Raw genomic sequence first — 21,508 nt, 5'->3', positions numbered from 1 at the left:
GTTTACCTTTGTCTTGTGCAATGATATTATCAACAATTTCTCTAGCCCGCTTCACTCCTTCCTCTGCCTCTGGGGTCAACTAAAACACAAATGAATTTGTTGGCAAGAAACAGCCAAATATATTTCACTTTTTACTCATGGATTTTTTTATATAAAGCAATGTTCACCTTTATCCTGAGGAGCCCCTTTCCCAAGCTAATCAGGTCTTCTGTAGTGAGACTGTTTCCATCCAGGGCAATACACTGCTGGAGATGTCAAATCCAGAAGACACGTCTTACAAACAGCACATTCATTAAAAGCGAAAGCATTATAGACATAAATTAATGCATCACAGACTACAGTATTATGAGAACAGAAATTCTGAAGAAACTCACTTTTTGCAAAGCCATGGTTCTTTGGGGGGTTGAAGATAATCCAGAGGTTTGATGTCTTTAAATGACTGCAAGTGAAGAACAATATGTTAATTTTATTTTGCTTATGCAAAAAATAATTTCAAAGTCTCATGATTAACCAAAGGATATCCACGATTGGTCCTAGAAAAATAAAATGTTCCACCTCAACTTCATCTGCAGCTCAAATTAAATTAAAATTTTCATACCTGGACTTGAGGTATGCGATAAAGTACTTGAAATCCTGTCCCTTTGAGAAGTGCCTGGTCTCAACAAGAAAGCACATGTAAAAATGTGTGAACCAACAGGTTTTGTATATAAAGCCGCGTTTCCACCTAAAGTACCCGGAACTTTTAGTCCCAGGAACTAATTTTCAAGGAACTAAAAGGTTCCTTCAGCCCATGGTTGTCTGCGTTTGCACCGTGGTCTAAAGTCCTGCGAAGATTAGGCAAATTAGCCCACTGACGTATGAAAAAGCGACGTTGTCGTCGGTCCATCTGTCCTATGATTTCTTCTGTAACCCCATACTACCACCGAAGTAGCCTACATTATTTCTCTAATAACCCGGACAGCCCGGAGGGGTTTATTCCACTTATATACAACGGGTTGCCAACAATGATTATATATGGTTACTTTCGTTTTTTTTTTTTTTTTATCGATTTAATCACCTGGACTTGAAATATTCTTCTGCAACCGTTTGGGCATATTTTACCGTTGTCAAGCAAAACTGTCGTTGGTAGTTGAACTTGGACCGTTGTTATGCAACAAATAGGATATAACAGGCCGATTGTCAAATTGTAACTGTTTTATATATCCTCTCAAACACATTCATTATGTTTTTATGCGAACATTCACTTTCATGTCTTGACATCCGAGGTGACAGAATGCATTCACATTTCCAATATAACTGGCAACAACAGCAGAAAACATGCACACGTTGTAAAAAATTTGCTGTTTGATAACTTTCTCATCGTCAATTCCATATAGGCTAATCGCAAAATGACAAGAATAGAACGAAAACTCGGACTTGCGTGAAAATTTAAATTAGCAGTGGTACAGCCACCGTTTGCTTTCCTTCGAAGTTACTGCTAGCCGAGCAGCGAAGTGTGCCCTCCAGATGCGAACCATGCACCATAAATTAGTCCATAGTCTTCCTGGTCTTTTTGTGGAATTGAAGAATGGCAGAGTAAAATTACAGCAGTCTGAAAAAGCTAAAGGGACGATTACTAGAATTAACCTGTTATTTTACCCTGACAAAAAGTGCGGAAGGTGATTTCCAGTTTGCTTTTACTGTATCGCCAATGTGAATTACGCAGAACTACGCATACCTCGCATAACTGTATCAAACGTTTTGAGTCAATTACAACGGGCTAACAAAGAAAATCCGGAAGAAAATATTCAGCAACCGAATTAATCCCTTTGAATGTTTTGGTACGTAATATGCTGTCCCAGCACGAATGCTTAGCATTTTATAAAACGAATACTAAAGCAAGAAATGAACAGAAGAGCACACGTTATAATTCCAAGAGGTTGGCAGGCTATAACCAAAACTAGGCTACTGCGCCGCATAACATACAAGTTTGATTTGAAGTTATTATGAAAATAAATCGGTTTGCGGCTGCATATTTTTAAACATGGCGATTGAAATAAAACACTGCAAGTAGTCGACCAATCAGAAATTTTCAGCGCTTGCGCCCCACCCCAGGTTCCGGTACTTTTGGAAAGTACTACCCCCTGAGCAGGAACTTTTTTGGGGGTAAAATAAAGCCCCCGGAACTAAATTTAGACCCTAGTTCCTGTGGTCGAAACGCACTGAGTTCCTCAAAAGGTTCCTAGTTCCGGGGTAAAGTTCCTGCAGTGGAAACGCGGCTCATGTTGTATAATGAAAGTTATGTCATCACTGGGAATGCTCATACAGTCATTCAGCAAACCAGTAAATCATAAAGAGAGTGACACTGTACTGTACTGTACTGTACTGTAGCATGCAGACATGCTAGCACAAGTATGGAGATAAACGAGGTTTCAATATCTACCATTACACCGATCTGTTTTAGCTTGTTAAAAACTGTGGTACCATATTTCACATTCAGTTAAACAAAAGTCATAAGTCAGGTTGCAAATGTAATTTGGCCTGCATATTAAACTCAACAGACCGAATCTTTGCATTCTGATCATACCATGGACAGACACTTCTCAATCTGTATTATTCTAAAGTCACAGAATTACAAAATGAAACTAATAAAAATATTAGTCCTCACAAATCCTATGACAGCTAAAACCTATAACCACCTAGCTTCATGCTCACAGTCTGTACAAATAAAAGTACACATGCCAACTTATTATGGCTTTATTATACCGCCAGTTCATCTAACAGTCAAGATTTCTTTGTGTGTCAGCTGATAATTTACAGGTAGTAAATTACTAGCTTATGTATAGATGGTTCTTTTTGTCTCCAGACCCCTTCCCAGATCAAATAACTTGCTAAATTCCCCTTGGCTGACACTTCATACAGACGACATGAATTTGTTGCAGGTACCAGTTTCTCTCTCTCTTTGTTTTATGTGTCTTATTTTTGTTTTGAAATCACAAATAAAAGTGAAATACTTCATTTGCAAATCAGATATAAGGTAAATATTTGAATTTTCTGGATAAACATTAACATAATTGTAATACGTATATCTAAATACATGTATTCATTTTAGCACCACACGTTTGATTTTTGTTGAATATTTACAAATGTTATTACATTGTTTGTTTATAAACTACAACTGGTAATATAGATTACATTCTTATTTTTTAAAGCTAAATATGGAAAGTAAACTTGTAAAATTATTTTGAAAACAACTTCATACCTTTCACCTTACCTTTTCAAGCCACAGGTATTTTCCTGCTGTTTCTCCAGAGGGCTTATCCAGGTAAGTAGTGCAGAACCATAACTTCACATCTATATAATATATGGTTCTTTGGTCAGGTGACATGCAGAAAAAGGATCCACCCAGTTCCCGAAAGAGTCACCATTAGGTGCTTCTGAAAAAATGCTCTTGGCGATTTTTTTCATCCAGCAATAAATGACATTAGAAAGGTTTTCTACTTTTTTTAGTACCTGTGACCAGTGGTGGACAAAGTACACAACCCCATTACTTGAGTCATAGATACCTATGGTCAAATTTTACTCCACTACAAGTGAAAATTGTTCAGTCAATTTTTACTTGAGTTAAAGTACTGGAGTACTTGCTTTAAAAAATACTTAAGTATTCAAAAGTACGTTTTCTTTTTAATGCCAACGCACTATTGTATTGTTTCTACGATGCATTTTTACTGTTATTAGATAGCAACACATGATAGATAGCATTGCCTGAAATGTGAAACAGTTGGATGACCCTTCGCTCAAATTCCATAAAATATCATCTGACCAAAGCTCAGACAACTTCATAATTATCAAACGGGCTATTGTTAGCTAACGTTCACAAACCTCGGCATCAGGGGTTAAATTCGGGATTTGGGAGGTAGGTGGACCCTGAGATCTGCTGGGAGGTGGGTGAAAAAAGGTACAAACCAATGAATGTCTCAGCTCAAAATAGTTGTATCTTTAATGTATTGTGCATATAATTGTAATTAAGGAAAACAATGTTTTAAGAAGAATGTATACTATTGATGCAAGCTTTTACATAAAATATTAAAGTTTACTGAGTGTCATTAATGCTGAGAATTTTTTTACCCACGAAAATAATCGGTCATGCTCCTCTTTTGTCCTCCCTTTCTTCCTCCTTTATCCATCTTTCTTAAACTGTCGAATTGAAACAAAGTAAAACCAGCGGCGACTGGTGAGCTGAAAATTGGTGATGCACAAAACTTTCCTTTAAACTAATCATTGATCTCGAACTGTTTTAATTCATTTTCAGTGATTAACAAGCATGCAAACGATCTGAAGCAATTGGAAAGGGACACACAGCTTCTTCGCATTGTGTTAGGAAGATTAAATGATAAATGCGATTTAGAAAAATCAGTTTTAATCAGTGGCCAAATCTTCCCGATTTTCCTTGAGTATCAATGCAATTAATGCACAAAATAGGCTACTCAATAGCAATACTATCATATAGCCAGCTCTCCCCAAATAGGCAGTTTTAGCGAGTAGCCTAGGCCTTATAGCCTACATTTATTTTCATTTGCAGTACGAAATTGTGCACATTTTTCATCAACATTATTTGTGGATACATGCACTTTTTCCTACGCATTCGAATTCATGGCAAATATCTGCAATGCGTAGATTGTAAACAAAATTGAAGTGTAGGTTTTGTTTTTGCTGGTTATTCTGAAAGCTAGCACGGTAGATAACAGACTGGTGTATCTTGTTTGTTATGTGTAGACTACTTGGTGATTAAAATTGATTTTTAAAGGATAAATTGAATTTATGATTGAATCCCCCTAACACGGTATGAAGACGCTGTGTGTTAGGCTCAGAGACTGTAAAAAATAATTTTTTAAACACATTTTCATTGCAATGACATTTTGATAAATGATTCATTACCCGTTAGGATAATGAATGAATATGTATTGTGGCCGCATTCTAAAGAATTTTACGCGTTTTGGGAAACGCATAGATAGCCTATATATGTAAGATATTCTAGTTGGCCCTAATTTTTGTCTACACATCTAACACATTATCAGCCAAAGATTATTTCCTAACAAGACCACTAGGTGACGCTTGCATTTAAAACCATGCCATTGTTACATAGTTCAAGCAGGATCGTTTTCTATCGAATTTGTATTTGTCTATGGTTTGTAGTACTACCATAGAGCGTATATTTCAGTTCAGTGACTACAACACCACTGCAGGGTCAACTGGTACTAAAAAGGACACTGTCCTGTGAAGAATCAGCGCTTAGGTGAGGGTTATCGAGAGAATAAAGTATAAACACATATGTTCCTCTGGGAAAAACACAGCGTGCTTGCAGATTTCTGCAGCTTTTTTGTCTTGAACTGTATTCGTTTTAGACGATTAACGTTGCTAAGTATTACTGGTGGTTTTCTATCTGGTAACTGGTAAACTGTGGTTTACGGGCGGGAGTTAAAGCGCCGTTTTTAAATATAGAGAAGTGACAGCGAAAACAACACAGATTACGTTGTCTGTGGTTTACGCTATTGGAATCTTTAAGTATGTTATTGCGTTTTGTACTCTTTCGACAGCTAAGATAGCTAGATGTCCGTATCCACCCAATGAAATAATGACATTAGTGACTTTAATAATAGCTAGTTTATTGTGCTACACAGGTTAATTCAGTTGCACGGACGACTGTGTGGGGTGGTTCGGTAAGTTAAGTTAGCTATGATAACTAGCTTTGCTTGACAATATCACAACTACGTCAGCTGAAGTTTGTGTTTTGTTGAAAAGAACTATTAGAGAGCTAGCTGTAGCAAGTTAGCTTACCATCAGCGTGATTTACATTTGAACAACGTGCCCCGTTTAGAGTCATTCGTCTAAGGAGTATTCGCTGGACGTTCGCATGTCAGTTACCGCTATCTAGCTAGTTAGCTAAGATGGTTTAGCGAAATCTAACATTAGCAAGCAAGCTAACGTAAGCGGCACACTAAGTCTAGCTAGTCCCCAAGTACTCCCTCGGGTTGTGTATGCACAACACACTGAGAAGGAAACGCTGGAGACTTGACTGCGGGTTGTTCTTGCCTGATGTATCGTAAGGTTTCTAACGTTAGTCTAGCAGTCTTGCTAACCGCGTTTCCAAGTAACATAAAGTATGCGCTTACAGTTTTAACTGTGTCAACGTAGCGGCTACACAATCTGCTTGAGGCTTGAGCAGAAGACCATGTTTTTCAGGCGGACTGCTCCGTAGGGGCGCGATGAACCCCCCCGCCATGTCACAGTCTACCCCCCTGTTCCCGAACCTCAGTGCCTTGGCTGACACACCAGCTGCTCTGCCAGCCTCCAACATGGAGCTACAGAAGATGCTTATTGACGAGCGGATGCGATGCGAGCACCATAAGACCAACTACCAGACCCTGAAGGCCGAGCACACCAGGTGTGTACTGTGGTATGGGAATGTGAGCGCAACAGAGCGAATGCTCACTTTGGAACCCGTTCTCTCAGTTTCGTTTTGCTGTGATTTCTTTCTGTGAAGGCATAGAGCAGCTCAGTTTCAATTTTTGTTTCTATTTAATCTACCTATTCTTTGTAAGCAAAACTGCACAGTCTGCTGAATTTAGCTTTATCAACCAGCAACATTATCAGCCTGTGTAGTTGGTATTTATGTATGTATGCATTGAAGCATCCCCCATGTGTTTTGACTTTCAGTGGATTGGTTTCAGTGGTTGTTTGGGCTGTCTCCACCTGTAGTGTAAAGAGACTGGATGAAGTATCTTGACAGATTCAATGTGGTGGGTGTTGTGCTCCCAGCTGAGAGGTAGTGAAAGAGGGTGTAGAGGCTGAATTGGGACATAGCCATGGTGTTGCAGGTACAGCCCCTCTCCTTGCCTCTGGCTTAACATTACTGGTGCAGCCCCTCTCCTTCCCTTCCCTCTGGTTTGGTATTACTGGCAACAAATGACTCTGCGTTTGGCTCATCCAGAGATGGCCGTTGAGCAGAGGTGCACGAGGAGGTCGAGTCACGGTTGCCATTATAAGCCTGCTCAACAATGCTACCTGACGTCTTTCCCCATTGTGTTACTGCTGTGAGTGGCCTGGCTGACCCTGGCAAGGCCTCAGCTGATCATGACCCTTGCAAGGATTTTGCCTGCATTCTTTCTTGGCTGTAGACTGCATATGACAATTTTCTCTGTTCACTGCATTTTTTTGGGGGGCTCATAATCCGCTTTTCCACCGCATGGTACCGGCTCGACTCGAGTCTACTCGACTTTTTTGGTTTTCCATCGGGTAAAAGTTGTGGATAGTACCTGGTAGCTGACGACCAGCTACATTGACGGGGGGGTACTATCTGCAGTGGAAAACGAAGAACCTGGTACCAAAAGCGAGTAGAGTCGAGTCGAGTTGAGTGGAAAAGCGGCTATAGTCTTTAGTTTTAAGGAAAGCTCACTGCTGCAAGTGGCTGAACCCACAGTAGAGACGGTGAGCCTTCCGGAAGAATGCGGTGAATCCGTGCGTGTATCAGAAGCGCCTGAACCACCCTGCGGGCTGTAATTCAGGCTCTGGATGGCCTTCTCCTGGTCTGTGTGACCCTGTGGCCGTTCTCACTGCCGTGGGTTGGAAGGGAAGCGGCAGCGCGTAGGGTTGCTTCTGTGCCTGTGACTCCGGTGAACGTGCGCGCCCCCTGCAGGTTGCAGACGGAGTTCACGCGGGCGCATGACGAGCTGAAGCGGCTGCTGGTGGATAAGCAGGCCGTTCAGGACAAGCACCAGCTGCTGCTGGCCGAGCTGCAGGGGGACCTGCTGGACAAAACCAGAGAGCTGGAGGAGCTCCGCACGCAGGTAATGCACTGAGCTGCAGGACCTCCGCATGCAGGTAATGCACTGAGCTGCAGGACCTCCGCATGCAGGTAATGCACTGAGCTGCAGGACCTCCGCATGCAGGTAATGCACTGAGCTGCAGACCCGCATGCAGTAATGCCATCTGCATCGCAGCTGTAGACTGCAGGACTCGCATGGTAATGACTGTGTTGAGCTGCAGCAGCAAGCTCCAGAAAGGTACCAGGGTTTCCATGGTCCTTACGCGGTCTTAAAAGGCCTTGTTTTCTGATTGAAATGTTTTATGAAGTATTCAATATTATTTATCTACATTATATATATATAAATAAATAAACAAACATTTTTTGGTGTGTTAAATTCATGTACCTGCTATGACATGTCAGTCCGCCGTAACACTGATGCTGTGTGGTTATGTTGCCTCATGGCCAACAGATGTCACTGTTGACTCATCTTATGAATCCTACAGTCACATTACACTCCAGACCGGGGTTTGTTTCTCCTTGGCAGGACAGCTAGATTAAAAATTGCTGCAGGAAAGCTTGACCAGCCCCAGAAAGATGCTCTACTTCTATTATTGTTGTCTGCTATTGTTTTCTTTTGTGTGTTTATGCTGTGAGTGTGTGCTGTTCTGTTGTCTATTATCCTGTGTTTTGTGATTAACTGTGATGCTACTGTGTGATTGCTATTATGTATGCAAGTTTGGTATTGCTACTGCGATTCTGTGATTGTTGTTATGTTGCGAAGTTGTGAGTATGATTGTTATTATTTTGCAGTTGTGCGAGTATGTTTTTGCGAGTTTTGCAGACAAGCGTTCAAGTTTTCCCTCCGTGTTTTGATCAGGTGCTTACTCCTCAGAAGTTGGAGCTGCTGCGAGCTCAAATTCAGCAGGAGCTGGAGGTCCCTGTGAGGGAGCGCTTCAGCAAGCTGGAGGAGGTGAGCACCTCCTCAGGACTTTATATCCTCTGTTAGTGCACAGCTCTATAACTTTCACTCATATAATGTGTGTTGCCTTAATATATACATGACAAAGCACATGTTAATCCTGGTCGTATGGCAGTTTTATAAAGCGCACGGTGTCCTACTGACAGGGTCAAAACACACATGCAACTATTTACAGCACTGCGGAACCCCACCACTTCCTGTAACACGAAATGCACTTTGGGTGACCGCATGTGTTATTGTAGGTTTGTCGAGGAACATTTCCTGTTCCCTGTGGTAGTGTATCCGAAGGCCTGCAGCCCTTTATTATTATTATTATTATTATTATTATTATTATTATTACCACAATGTTCACTGAACACTAGAGGATTCTACAGAGAAATAAAGGAGACATTTTTTTGCTTGGCTACAGCTGCTGTCATTTTTTTTGCAGGAAACAGAAAAGTACAGGTCGGACTTCAACAAGCTGCGGTACGAATACACCTTCCTGAAGTCGGAGTTTGACCACCAGAGGGAGGAGCACGCCCGCGTCCTGGAGGAGAGGAAGATACGCTTTGATGCAGAGGTTCGGCCAGACTGAAAACGGAACGCTATTGGTGGATTCTGAGTGAGAACGTTCCGTCATCACGACGCAACAGTGAAGCGGTGTGGTGTGCACGGCACCACAGAACGCAGATCGCAGACGTAGATTGAAGTTAAAACGGCAGAGATGTTTGTCTTGTTTTTAAACCGTCCGATTGGTCGATTCAGCACTGTGCATCAGCACCCCGGGGGATTGGATGTTGAGTTGATCCATCTGAAATCATCTTTTGTTATTGATACGCTTTTATAAAATATTCTGGGTTTTTGTGTATATTAATCAGAAGGTTTTTGTGGAGATGTTGAGATACAGGTGGCACATGTAGCTCACTGTTACGGCCTGTAAAACCACTGGCTCTACCGTGAGGCAGAAACATATTAATAGAGTTAGACTAAACAAGCAAATTAATTTATTTAACAAAACACAAAAATGCTCACAAATGATGAAGCAATGAGAGCAGGGAGGTCTGGCCAAAAAGAACAAAAGGAAGCAGAAGCCTGGGCGCCACAGTCTTCGACCAGACTTCTCCCTAAACAACAGAGCGGAGGAAAAACTAAACTGCAACAATAAAGCACGAGAACTAGACTACGACCCTCCCCAAAGAAAAGGAAAATAGGAACTTAGACAAATACACTAAAGGGAAGAGGCCATAACAAAGGGAATGCTGCCAGTCAGGAGTCTCGCTCTCCACTCTCCACTGAGCCCTTTTGAAGGGAGGGGCACTACAGGTGCAATCAGCCCCTAATCATAGGCACCTGAGAGATGAGCGAGGGAGAGACAGGCAAAGGGGAATAAAAGCAGAACGGAGGGGAGCGCGTAACAGTTGCTTTATTAACATTTGTTTTCCTGTATTTTCACTTGCTTGTTAAAATAATGTAATTTAATTATCAGTGGACACTCCTAAAAGAGCTTTTGGGACATCAGTGTAAAAAAAAAAAACAAACAGGTGGGCAATTACTTAAATGTGAGCCCTTTTAGATATTAGATATTAATACCTTAGTGGTCGATGCCTATTTTTTTGCTTTTTAGTGTGCGCATATTGTGGTGCACCACATGATTTCTACACCAGGAGGTGCTATTGAGTCGAGACAGTTTGAGCCTGCTATCATGGAAATGCCTGTGCCAGCTCATCTACTGAAGGCCTGTCAGATTTCAGCAATGAACTCATTAAGACTGGTTCACTGTGGCTAAGCTATGGCTATAACGGGGCTCAGAGGTCTGTGTGTGTGTGTGTGTGTGAGTTTGCTTCAGAGGAAAGGTGACATCATGCCCTTCATGGTCAGGTGACCTGGGTTTTTGGCTAGAGGGCTCACGGTGTCGGGTGTCTTGCCAGGCGGACGAGGAGGATGGTTTCTGGATAGCCCGCCACAGACCCCGGCTGTCCCTAAACACCCGCACGCTGTCCCCCGGAGGTGTTCTCCGCTCGTTTTGGAGGAGCCCTGCTTTTGTCTCTTCTCTTTTTTCTTTCTGAGCTCGGGCCGTGCTGCAGTTGAGACCTCGCGCTTCATTACGCCGTGTTGTCGTTGAACAGGAAGTGTTTAGATAACGCGAGCCACGCGTTGAACACATCCTTTTTCTGTCCGGCTTAAAACCACGTCATTCCTCAACCTAAAACCGAACGTGTTTCTTTGTAGTTAACTTAGAAGTGTCGTCCCCACAGGTTACTTCATATCTGTTTTAGTGTGTAAATTAATTGGGGTCGGGAGAATCAGTGTTTTTTAAGCCTGATAAGAATAACTGCCATACGTGAAGTGAAGAGGCGACCTTTTGTCATTTCTTTTTTCCTTTGTCAGAGGCTATGTGGAATGCTTCTGGGGATAACAGCATCACTGATGTCTGTTGGGTGTTATTAAGGGAGCCAATCAGCAGCAAGGGCGTACAGCTTCTTTGTGACCATGTGGTCTGCTCTTTCAATCACATGGAAGCTGAAAGTGCTGGCTGTTGTTTGGCTGTCTTTTCCAGCACCCAATCCATATCAGTGATTTATTTTATTTTATTTTTTTCCCCGGAGGCATATCACCTGCTTGGATGTTTATGACTGCATCAGGTATGACTAAAGAAGAAAAAAAAAAAACTACCAAAGATGGCCTCTACGCCCCATTGCATTACATTACAGGCATTTGGCAGACGCTCTTATCCAGAGCGACGTACAAACAAAGTGTAAAACCGTAACCAGGGACAAGTGTTGAAAACCCTGGAGGGAAGTACAGGTCCAAGTGCAGGGAGGGAGCGAACGCGTAGCTTAACTTGGACCCTGTAGGTTAGCCTGTCGAACACAACGGCGGCAGTTCTCATCCGGCTGTAAAAGACGGCGGTTGGCGGTATGGAGCCAGCGCTCGCTGAACGCTCTCCCGCGCCCCGCGGCAGGTCCTCCGGCTGGAGAAGGAGAAGGAGGAGCTGAGCGGGCAGCTGCTGAGCTCGGACCCGGCGCGTGACGGCCGGCGCGTGGAGGTGCTGCTGCGGGACAAGGCCCAGCTGCTCCTGCGGCTCAAGGGCCTGGAGGCCGAGGTGGCCCAGCTCCGCGCGGAGAGGGACAACTCCGGCGCCCAGGCCGAGAACGTGCAGCGGATCCAGGTCCGCCAGCTGGCCGAGTCCCAGGCTGCGGTCAAGGCCCTGGAGGTACGGGCTCGGCACGCCTGGATGCTTTTTTTTTTGCCCTGTGACGCGTACCATCCTGGGACTTGCCAATTCATTTCTGTCCCCTGTAGCGGACCGGAGTCTCTGGTCTTAAATTTAAGTACCATATATTCTGCTGTGCTGAAACTTAAACTGCAGAAGACGTTCAGGCGGTTGAGGGTGGGGGGGGTTGTGTGCTTGCCCGTGATGACTCCGTGTCCTCCCCCCCCCCCCAGGCAGAGAAGCAGTCGCTGCGGCTGCAGGCGGAGAGGCTGGAGAGCGAGCTGCGGCTCAGCCTGGAGCAGAACACCACGCTGACCGGCCGACTGCACAAGGCCGAGCGGCAGGTCAACCTGCTGACCAGTCAGGTGAGCGCCTCCGCCCGACCACGCCCTTTGACCCCTGACCCCGGGGCCGCCGCGGAGGAGGTCCGGCGCGCTCTGTTCCGTCCTGTCCCTGAGAGCGGGAGGCGACCGCACCGCGTTATATTTCTGTTCCAGCGCTTAAAATAAATGAGTGTGAAAATGTGCTAATTCAGATCATGACTTCAGCAGGTAGACAGCGGGCAGCGTTTATTCTGCTCTGCGCATCCACTGGTCTATTCAGTGGGTTCCTTACAGGGCTGGAAAATGCCACTGGTACAGATTTTAAAATGCCACTGGCACAGATTTTAAAATGCCACTGGTACAGATTTTAAAATGCCACTGGTACAGATTTTAAAATGCCACTGGTACAGATTTTAAAATGCCACTGGTACAGATTTTAAAATGCCACTGGCACAGATTTTAAAATGCCACTGGCACAGATTTTAAAATGCCACTGGTACAGATTTTAATGCCACTGGTACAGATTGTAAAATCCCACTGGTCAGGATTATAAATGCCACTGGCACAGATTAAATCCACTGGTACAGATTTAAAATGCCACTGGCACAGATTTTAAAATCCCACTGGTACAGATTTTAAAATGCCACTGGTACAGATTTTAAAATCCCACTGGTACAGATTTTAAAATGCCACTGGCACAGATTTTAAAATCCCACTGGTACAGATTTTAAAATGCCACTGGTACAGATTTTAAAATGCCACTGGCACAGATTTTAAAATGCCACTGGCGCAGAGCCCGAGCTCTGCAGCGTCTCCCGTCTCTCTGTGACGTAGCGCGCGTTCTCCTCAGGTGGAGCAGCTGAAGCACTCCCACAAGCTGGAGGTGGCCAACGTGAAGCTGGAAAGCGTGAGGGCCAGGGCGGAGGTGGAGAGGGAGCGGGACGCCCTGCAGAGTCAGCTGGAAGGTAACACAACCCGGGGCTCAACCCTTTTTGAAGAGAAGGTTTGGAAAGTCGGCGTTCTTGAACTCTTAACTGTCAGTAGCCAGTAGTGATTGTGACATCAGCATTAGAATGCCCAGTTAAGAACATCTTGATCGCATATTTGTGATGTCACACCTTAAACCCCACTGCAGCCTGGACCGATCGGTACGTGCAGCTCTGTCTGCTTGTGGGCCCGTGTCTTTCAGGGGTTCTGGTTGTAAACCCGCCCCCTTCACCTTTTATTTCTCTCACTTCTTTTTCCCTTCCCCTCTCCTGCGTCGTCCCTCCATCCCGCTCCTCCTCTCCCGCCTGCGCCAGGGCTGCAGCTGGACGTGGAGGTGCTGAAGGAGACGCTGGAGCGCAACAGGGAGCTCCTGGTGGAGAAGGAGCGGGAGGCGGTTCGCCGGGTGCAGGCGGCGCGAGAGGAGGAGTTCCACAAGATGGCTGCCGTGCAGGAGGAGAAGTGAGGGCTCTCCGTCTCTCCCTTCTCTGCCCCTCTCCCCTGACCTCCCCGCTGAAATGATCTACACCTGCGTTCGGTCACACTGTGGATGTACAGCAGTATTAGCTTATGAGCTTTAGCTCCCAACCGGAGTTAGCTGGAAATCTTACCTTTTAAACTCGTCATCCGGCTTTTTTGATGTATTTTACTTGAGTAACACTCATGGAAATTAAACAAGTAATCACTGACGAGTAGATCCCAAAGTGTTCTCTTAACTGTCTCATGCTATAGCCTCTTGTTCCATTTTGGTAAAATGAATGTAATCATTACCATGAATATTCTTAACTTAAAGAGGCCATCTTTGGTGAAACTTTGCTGTACGTGTGCAGGCTGGAGCTGGAGAACCGCATTTCCGAGCTGGAGCAGCAGAGGGCGCTGCAGGAGGCGGCGGGGAGCTCGCAGAAGGAGGAGTGGGAGGAGCGCCTCCGAGCCGCACAGCTGGGGGAGGAGACCGCCCGCAGGGAGGCGCAGAGCCTGAGGTGAGCTTTCTGGCCACTTCCTCTTTTTCTCTCTCTCTCTCTCTCTCAGACACAGTTGAGTGATGAATTTGCAACTGATGTCCACTTTCTCACTGCTTCACAAATAGCTGCCGCCAACCAATACAAGACAACCGATAGGCCCATAATGTCACCTGTCGTAGCCAGCCCCCAAAGCAGAATGCGTAAGCACGACCGAGAGGCGGAGCAAAACGGGTAGTGAGTCGTCAGGGTTTCGCGTTTTATGCAACAAGTAGCGTTCGCCTTTCAATGCGGCTACCATGTGACTCTGAGCTGCATCTGACTGTGCCCAGTGTAAATGCAGTGTAGTTAAGTCTGGATACAGTCTAGAAGCAAGTTGCAGGAAACGATTCATTTGTGGCCTCTGAAACAAAAAAATTGGCGGAGATGTCGTGAACAGTTATGTGCGAGTAGGATGCCTTGTGCTGTCTGATGCGCAGTTCGAGGCCTGTTCTGAGAAAGGGCTTTTGCTGTCTGGCGAGTGAGTGTTGCTCGGCAACTGTGATGTCACTCCGCAGGGTCAAAGTTCAGCAGCAGGGGCTGCAGCAGGATGAGCTGACGCGAGAGAAACAGGAGAATGAAGAACTCAGACTGGTAAGCAGGCGCTAGGTCAACCACTGAAACTGGCTCATTTCATATCATTACGGCTCCATGTAACTAGGTTAACCGCTGTGCATGATGCATACCCACTGCTGCTGCTCACAGACCCGGCTAATGCAGAATATTTTGACTGTCAATCACATACCTCACATAGAACACACTGACAGTGGTCTTTCACACACCGCACATAGAACACACTGACAGTGGTCTTTCACACACCGCACATAGTACACACTGACAGTGGTCTTTCACACACCGCACATAGTACACACTGACAGTGGTCTTTCACACACCTCACATAGTACACACTGGCAGCTGTCTTTCACACACAGGTAGAATCCAGGCTGACAGCTTTCGCTCACCATATTGAATCCATACTGTTGGGTGTCAGTCACCTGCCAGACAGTTGTTCTCAAAAGAGGAATCTGTAAAGCGTGTAAAAATACATGCACGTAAACCTGGAAGTGGACAACGGTCTGCGTCTTTCAGAAAGAGCGCGGGTAGCCTCTCTCTGCGCGCGTCTGTCTGACTGCTGCCACGGTAACCCCTCAGAGAAACCAGGAGATGAGCGTGCAGCTGGGCACGCTGGGCCGCTCGGAGGCGGAGCTGCTGGAGGCCAATCACAGGCTGCGCGAGATGCTGGACCGACTGAAGGAGGAGCTGAGGACCGCTCGCAGCCAGGCCGAGAAGGCCCAGCACGAAGCAGAGAGGTAGGCCCCAAACGCACAGCCAGGCCCAGCACAAAGCAGAGAGGTAGGCCCCACACACGCACAGCCAGGCCCAGCACAAAGCAGAGAGGTCGGCCCCACACACGCAGCCAGGCCGAGAAGGCCCAGCATGAAGCAGAGAGGTAGGCCCCACACACGCACAGCCAGGACCAGCACGAAGCAGAGAGGTAGGCCCCAAACGCACAGCCAGGCCCCACACACGCACAGCCAGGCCCAGCACGAAGCAGAGAGGTAGGCCCCACACACGCACAGCCAGGACCAGCACGAAGCAGAGAGGTAGGTTCCAAACGCACAGCCAGGCCCCACACACGCACAGCCAGGCCCAGCACGAAGCAGAGAGGTAGGCCCCACACACGCAGCCAGGCCGAGAAGGCCCAGCACGAAGCAGAGAGGTAGGCCCCAAACGCGCAGCCAGGCCCCCAAGGCCCTGCACGAAGCAGAGAGGTAGGCCCCACACACGCACAGCCAGGCCCAGCACGAAGCAGAGAGGTAGGCCCCAAACGCACAGCCAGGCCCCCAAGGCCCTGCACAAAGCAGAGAGGTAGGCCCCACACACACACAGCCAGGCCCTGCACGAAGCAGAGAGGTAGGCCCGACACGTGCAGCCAGGCCAGGAAGGCCCAGCACGAAGCAGAGAGGTAGGCCCCACACACGCACAGCCAGGCCCAGCACAAAGCAGAGAGGTAGGCCCCACACACGCACAGCCAGGCCCTGCACAAAGCAGAGAGGTAGGCCCTACACACGCACAGCCAGGCCCAGCACGAAGCAGAGGTAGGCCCCACACACGCAGCCAGGCCCACAAGGCCCCACTGCCTGCAACTCTGGGGGAAAAAAAAAAAGTTATCTCAACAAGTGTCTTAGGCTTATCTTTAGACTTGAAATCTTATTTATAATACTTTTTCTAGTGAAGACGAAAATATTGCGGTGAGGCAGTTTGACTCATTTCAAGATTTACCAGTTGGATAACTCAAGTTCATATTTTCATCCTGAAAGAGAAAGTAAGCCTTTGTCTCATTACGGGACTGAAACGCTTGTGAAGACAGCCCCGTGCGTCTTCTTGTGAAGCGTGTAGGCCCAGCGCCACGCCCACCCCGCCAGCTCACGCGCCGCACGTTGTCTCTCACACGCACACACGCCGCATTCTCTCGCACCCCTGCACCCCTGTGTTCCTGTACGCGTGCCGGAGCAACCGTCCTCACACACCGCCGTAACGTGTTCCTGTACAGACGGTGCGCTCGTAACCACACTGAGCGCACACGTCATTGCCCTAGCGAGCCCTTGATTTGCGGCTTTGCGCGCGTGTCGCTTGGGCGCGGCGGCAGTTCTGCACGCCTTGGCTCTCATTCGAACTTCTGAGAAGTCAGACCCGGTCTTCCGCGGGGTTCGTGCCGTCAGCCTGACTTTGTCGAATTTGCGCTCGGGGGGTCCCGCCGGGATGTGGAGGGCGACTGACCTTCGCGTGTCTGTTTCTCGCGGGTCCCAGCGGCTCCGCCCGCGGCGTGAGGCTCGCGCGACAGAGAAGCGAAACCGAAGCGTCTTCAGCCGCACGAGCGTCTCCAGCGCCTCTCGTCTTTTAGAGGAGTGCGTCATCGTGGTCGTTTCTGAAACGAGGTCTTACCGAGGGGGAAGACGTGTCATTTATGAGGAGTCTTTTAGAAATGGCATTTTCTGCAGGCTTGAAGACCCTCGTGTGCCTGGACAGAATTTGATTAGGAGGGTTATACTTTTCAGTTCAGTTCAGTTCAGTTCAGCGCACCACTCTGTTAAACTTCCTTCCACACTGCACAAAAAAACTTTTTTGTTTGTGTGTCCTTGCTCCCTTGAGGGTCGCTGTGTTGTGTCCATCTGTGACACTTCATTTGCTGTCTGTCTGTGTTGGTCTGTCTGTATGTCCATGTTTGTCTGCCTGTCTGTCGCTCTGTCTCCCCTGCCCTGCGTCCACTCTGGCTCCCCCCTCAGGGCGCTGGAGGAACGGCGTGTGGAGTGGCTGGAGGAGAAGCACAAGCTGCAGGAGAGGGACACTGAGCTGCAGGAGAAGTACAGCCAGGCCAAGGAGCGGCTGCAAAGAGCTGCGCTGGCGCAGAAGAAGGTAGCGGAGCCCGAAACGCCTGCGCCGCCACTGCTCATACCGCCACGCACCGCACTGCCACACACCACCATGTACTGCCGAGAACTGCCAAGCACTGCCACACACTGCCACATACCGCCATGTACTGCCAAGCACTGCGACACACTGCCACACACCGCCATGTACTGCCAAGCACTGCCACACACCGCCATGTACTGCCGAGAACTGCCACACACTGCCAAGCACTGCCACACACCGCCACATACTGCCACGTACCGCCAAGCACCGCCATGTACTGCCACGCACTGCCACACACTGCCACGTACTGCCACGCCCGCCATGTACTGCCAAGCACTGCCACACACTGCCACACACTGCCACGTACTGCCACGCCCGCCATGTACTGCCAAGCACTGCCACGCACCGCCATGTACTGCCACGCACTGCCACACACTGCCACGTACTGCCACGCCCGCCATGTACTGCCAAGCACTGCCACATACTGCCACACACTGCCACGCACCGCCATGTACTGCCACATACCGCCATGTACTGCCACATACCGCCATGTACTGCCATGCACTGCCACGTACTGCCACGCACTGCCACGTACTGCCAAGCACCGCCATGTACTGCCACACACTGACGCGTACTGCCAAGCACTGCCACACACTGCCATGTACCACCACGGTCTCACAGCTCACTGCCTCATTGGCTTCTTCAGAGAAAGAAAATAGGAACTCTGTTTCGGTCCTGCGTGCGCAAAAAGCCCTGAGCCTCGGTGCTGTTCGGTCCCGTTTCAGAGGAAGACCATGAACGAGCACCGAGAGAGGAAGCTCCAGGATAAGATTCAGCTGCTGGAGGCCAAGATCGCAGAGCTGGAGCTGGAGACTCAGGCAGCGAAGTACTGGCCTGTAACATCTGTCCCTGTGTCGCAACTTCTGTCTTGTGCATGCGTACATACGGCTTGTTGTCATTGTTTCCGATCAGAGTGAGACTTCCTGTGCTTTCGCAGTTTTGCACTTTTTTATTGGCATGCCACCCTGCGCAGGAATAACTCCCAGGCAGCCTGGCCCAAGTGTGTGTGTGTGTGTGTGTGCAGCCGTGTGTCCATGTGCATGTCCGTGCATGCGTGTGCATGCATCCATGCGTCCTTGCGTGCGTGCGTGCGTGCGTGCGTGTGTGTGTGTGTGCGTGTCTGTTTGTGTGTGCATGCCCCGTGTGTGTGTGCATGTGTGTGCGCGTACGCGTGTGTGTGTGTGTGTGTGTGTGTTAGGTGTTAGGTGTGAAGGCCTGGTTTATTTCTGGACATTGCCAGTAAAAGAGCCGAGTTGAACACCGGTGCTTTTGATGCGCCAAACAAGCGCTGAACTCTTTGCACTTGCGTTTTGCACCGTAATTCTCTCTTTACCAGAGCGTCTGCCAAAAGCCAGCAATTCAGAACAAGCATACGATCTAAATCAGCAACTGTAGCAGTTTTGCATGGGCCTGCTTTTCATAGCCTGCTGTCCTTTTTTGATGTCTGCCCTCATTGTGTATTGTTTATTGTTCTAGTTCATTCTAACTGGGGCAAAACTGAGACTTGCATGTAGTACAGGAAGTGGCATAACCGGGAGTAGAACCCGCAGCCACGCAGGGCCTCTGTATGTGGGTTTGTCAGTCAGCAGCGCTGTGGACTGTGCCACAGTCTCGGCGTTCAGTGCGTCAGCCTCGCTGCCCGCTGTGCGATTAGGAATACGGGAGAGCTGACGTCAAACGCAGTGGCGCCTTTTCCGTAAAACCCCTCCCCCTTTTCAGTAAGCCCCTCCCCCTTCCCCCCCCAGGAAGCCCGTGCACGCGGAGGAGCGGGCCCACCTCCACCGGCGCCTGAAGGAGCTGCAGAGGAGGCACGGAGAGTTCCGCCGCCTCCTCCTGGGGTCCCAGCTGGCCTTCGGCCCCGCCCCCGGGGCTGACGCACCTTTTGGGGGCCTCCATGTGAGTACGGCCGGGGTGGGGGGGGGGGGGGGGGGGGGGGGCGGTGCTGGCCGGGGAGGGGTGCGGGCCGCCCAGGTGGTTCCTGTCCCGCTTTTAGGTTGCCGTTTGCCGTCAAGCGTCTTTAAATATGGCTGTAAATTGAGGAAATGTTTTTTGTTTCTTTTTCTGTCCGGTTTAAATAAGGCGAGGACTGTGCAGGAACATTAGCCTGCACAAGAGGGTAAGTGATGAGTTTCACTTTCAACTGCGAGTTGTTTTACAGTTAAATTTTATTTTTATTTTTTTGAGTTTGAAGTGATTTGATTGTGCAGTTTTGTTTACTATACTGCCAGTTAAAGGCACCGCGCTGTGGCGTAAGGACGTGCCCCACGCTTTTGGATTCAATCCCCAGACCGCTCCAGCGCCACCTGTGGCTGGTAATTTCAAAGCGTGACGTGCAATTGGCGATCGCGTCACCCAGGTTATGGGTGGGTTCAACTGGTTAGGGACCCACGTTTGATCGCTCTCTAGCGGTCCCCGCTGGTCGATCGCATGCCCGTTGGCTGCATGAAGGTCGTATACGAACAGTCTTCCTCCGACTCCACTCTATGCAAGCTTAGACATAGTCCGCAGCACGAAAAGAAGACTTTTCGCCACGTGTGTTTGTGGGACAGTCGTGGACATCAGCACTCCCGAATCCACAGTGGGGTCCGTGCCCGAACGCGGCTGCGCACGGTAGCGGGGGTGTACTGAATTGGGGTGGGAACTGGTTATAGACGTTCCCCCGCACTGGGCGCTGAGGTTCCCCGCCCTCTCCCCCCGCAGGACGCAGAGCACCAGGAGCTGGCCGTGCTGCGGCGACGCCTGGAGGAGCTGGAGTCCAGCCAGCAGCAGCAGCTGGAGGAGCTGGGCCCCCCCCTGGACAGGGACCAGGAGCGGGACGTCCCATCCCAGCTCTGACCTCGAACGCCCCCCCCCCCTTCCCCCTCCCCCTCCCCCTCCCCCTCCCCCTGAGGAGGGGTCAGAACGTGTTGTTGTGATGGTAGTTTTTTTAAGAAAAAATAATTTTCTAAGAAAGGTTTTTTTTTTTTTTTAATAAGTGTGTGACAGGTACTCCCATTTGCACGCAAGATTTGAAGTTTACATTGTACAGCGTAAAACACTATTTCACACTGTTCTTCCAGCTTCACTCCTACACCAAACAGCCTTATCTAAAAGTATGCAAGGCCCTCCCCTACCCTCTCTCCTCCATCCATCCCTCTCTCTTTCTGAACGTGTGTTGTGATTGTGTGTGTATGTGTTATCCCTTAGGAGCTGAGGTGAGTTTTCACCATAGCCGTGTGGTGTCTAACGGTGATGCAGGGGTTGTCCAGTCTTACCCGAAAAGGGCCGGTGTGGGTGCAGGGCAGGTTTTTATTTTCACCCAGCACCACAACACCTGATTAAACTAATTAACCAATCGTGGTCTTCAATCGAGGCCTTGATGAGCGGAATCAGGTGTACTAGGCTACTGCCGGGCTAATGCAAACTCCTGCAGCCACAGCTGCCCTTTTCACGTAAGTTTGGCCGCCCCCCCCACCCCCCCGCTAAAGCTCTTCTTGACCCCCAAGTAACACTTAACCGGTGCTAATAGCAGTGCGGAACTTTCGTAACCACAGTTTCGCATCTCTAACCTCCTTCCTGTCAGGCAAAAAGCTCGTTTGCGACACGCCCGTGTTATCACCCTTAATGTCACCAAACCGTTGGGGACCAAAAAAACAACAACAGACAATCCAGGGCTGTGGCACAATGAGACCTCTTTTGTGTCACCTAATGATTTATAGTCTTTTGTACACTATTCGTGCATTAAAATTCTATTTTTTATCTTTCACAGTGAGTGTATTTATTTGTTCT

At 48.1% G+C, this 21,508-nt stretch overlaps 1 protein-coding gene and 1 long non-coding RNA gene across 3 annotated transcripts; one reads left to right on the top strand and one right to left on the bottom strand.

The window, feature by feature from the left end:
- Window positions 1-5: 5 nt before the first annotated feature.
- Window positions 6-3,470, bottom strand: LOC135258871 (uncharacterized). Its single transcript, XR_010331117.1, has 4 exons — window positions 3,254-3,470; window positions 375-439; window positions 168-245; window positions 6-79 (listed from the first exon to the last, which is right to left on the bottom strand). It is a non-coding gene; the product is annotated as an uncharacterized LOC135258871 (long non-coding RNA).
- A 1,426-nt stretch (window positions 3,471-4,896) lies between these two features.
- On the top strand, window positions 4,897-21,485 carry cep83 (centrosomal protein 83). 2 transcript variants are annotated; one of them, XM_064342530.1, is made up of 16 exons: window positions 4,897-5,275; window positions 6,223-6,424; window positions 7,676-7,826; window positions 8,664-8,756; window positions 9,196-9,327; window positions 11,710-11,961; window positions 12,195-12,326; window positions 13,135-13,249; window positions 13,586-13,730; window positions 14,099-14,248; window positions 14,785-14,860; window positions 15,419-15,576; window positions 17,554-17,683; window positions 18,466-18,566; window positions 19,486-19,636; window positions 20,441-21,485. In XM_064342530.1, exons 2-16 carry the CDS (start codon window positions 6,246-6,248, stop codon window positions 20,573-20,575), a joined length of 2,100 nt encoding a protein of 699 aa, XP_064198600.1. In that variant the 5' UTR covers window positions 4,897-5,275; window positions 6,223-6,245; the 3' UTR covers window positions 20,576-21,485. The 2 variants fall into 2 exon arrangements, with proteins under 2 accessions (XP_064198600.1, XP_064198601.1); XM_064342531.1 differs by lacking the exon at window positions 4,897-5,275 and adding an exon at window positions 5,585-5,699.
- Window positions 21,486-21,508: the final 23 nt, after the last annotated feature.

Source organism: Anguilla rostrata, chromosome 7, assembly GCF_018555375.3.
Source record: "Anguilla rostrata isolate EN2019 chromosome 7, ASM1855537v3, whole genome shotgun sequence".
In the NCBI taxonomy this organism is placed as follows: Eukaryota; Metazoa; Chordata; class Actinopteri; order Anguilliformes; family Anguillidae; genus Anguilla; species Anguilla rostrata.
Note: the sequence above shows the minus strand (reverse complement) of the source record. Positions and strands in the feature narration are given on the sequence as shown.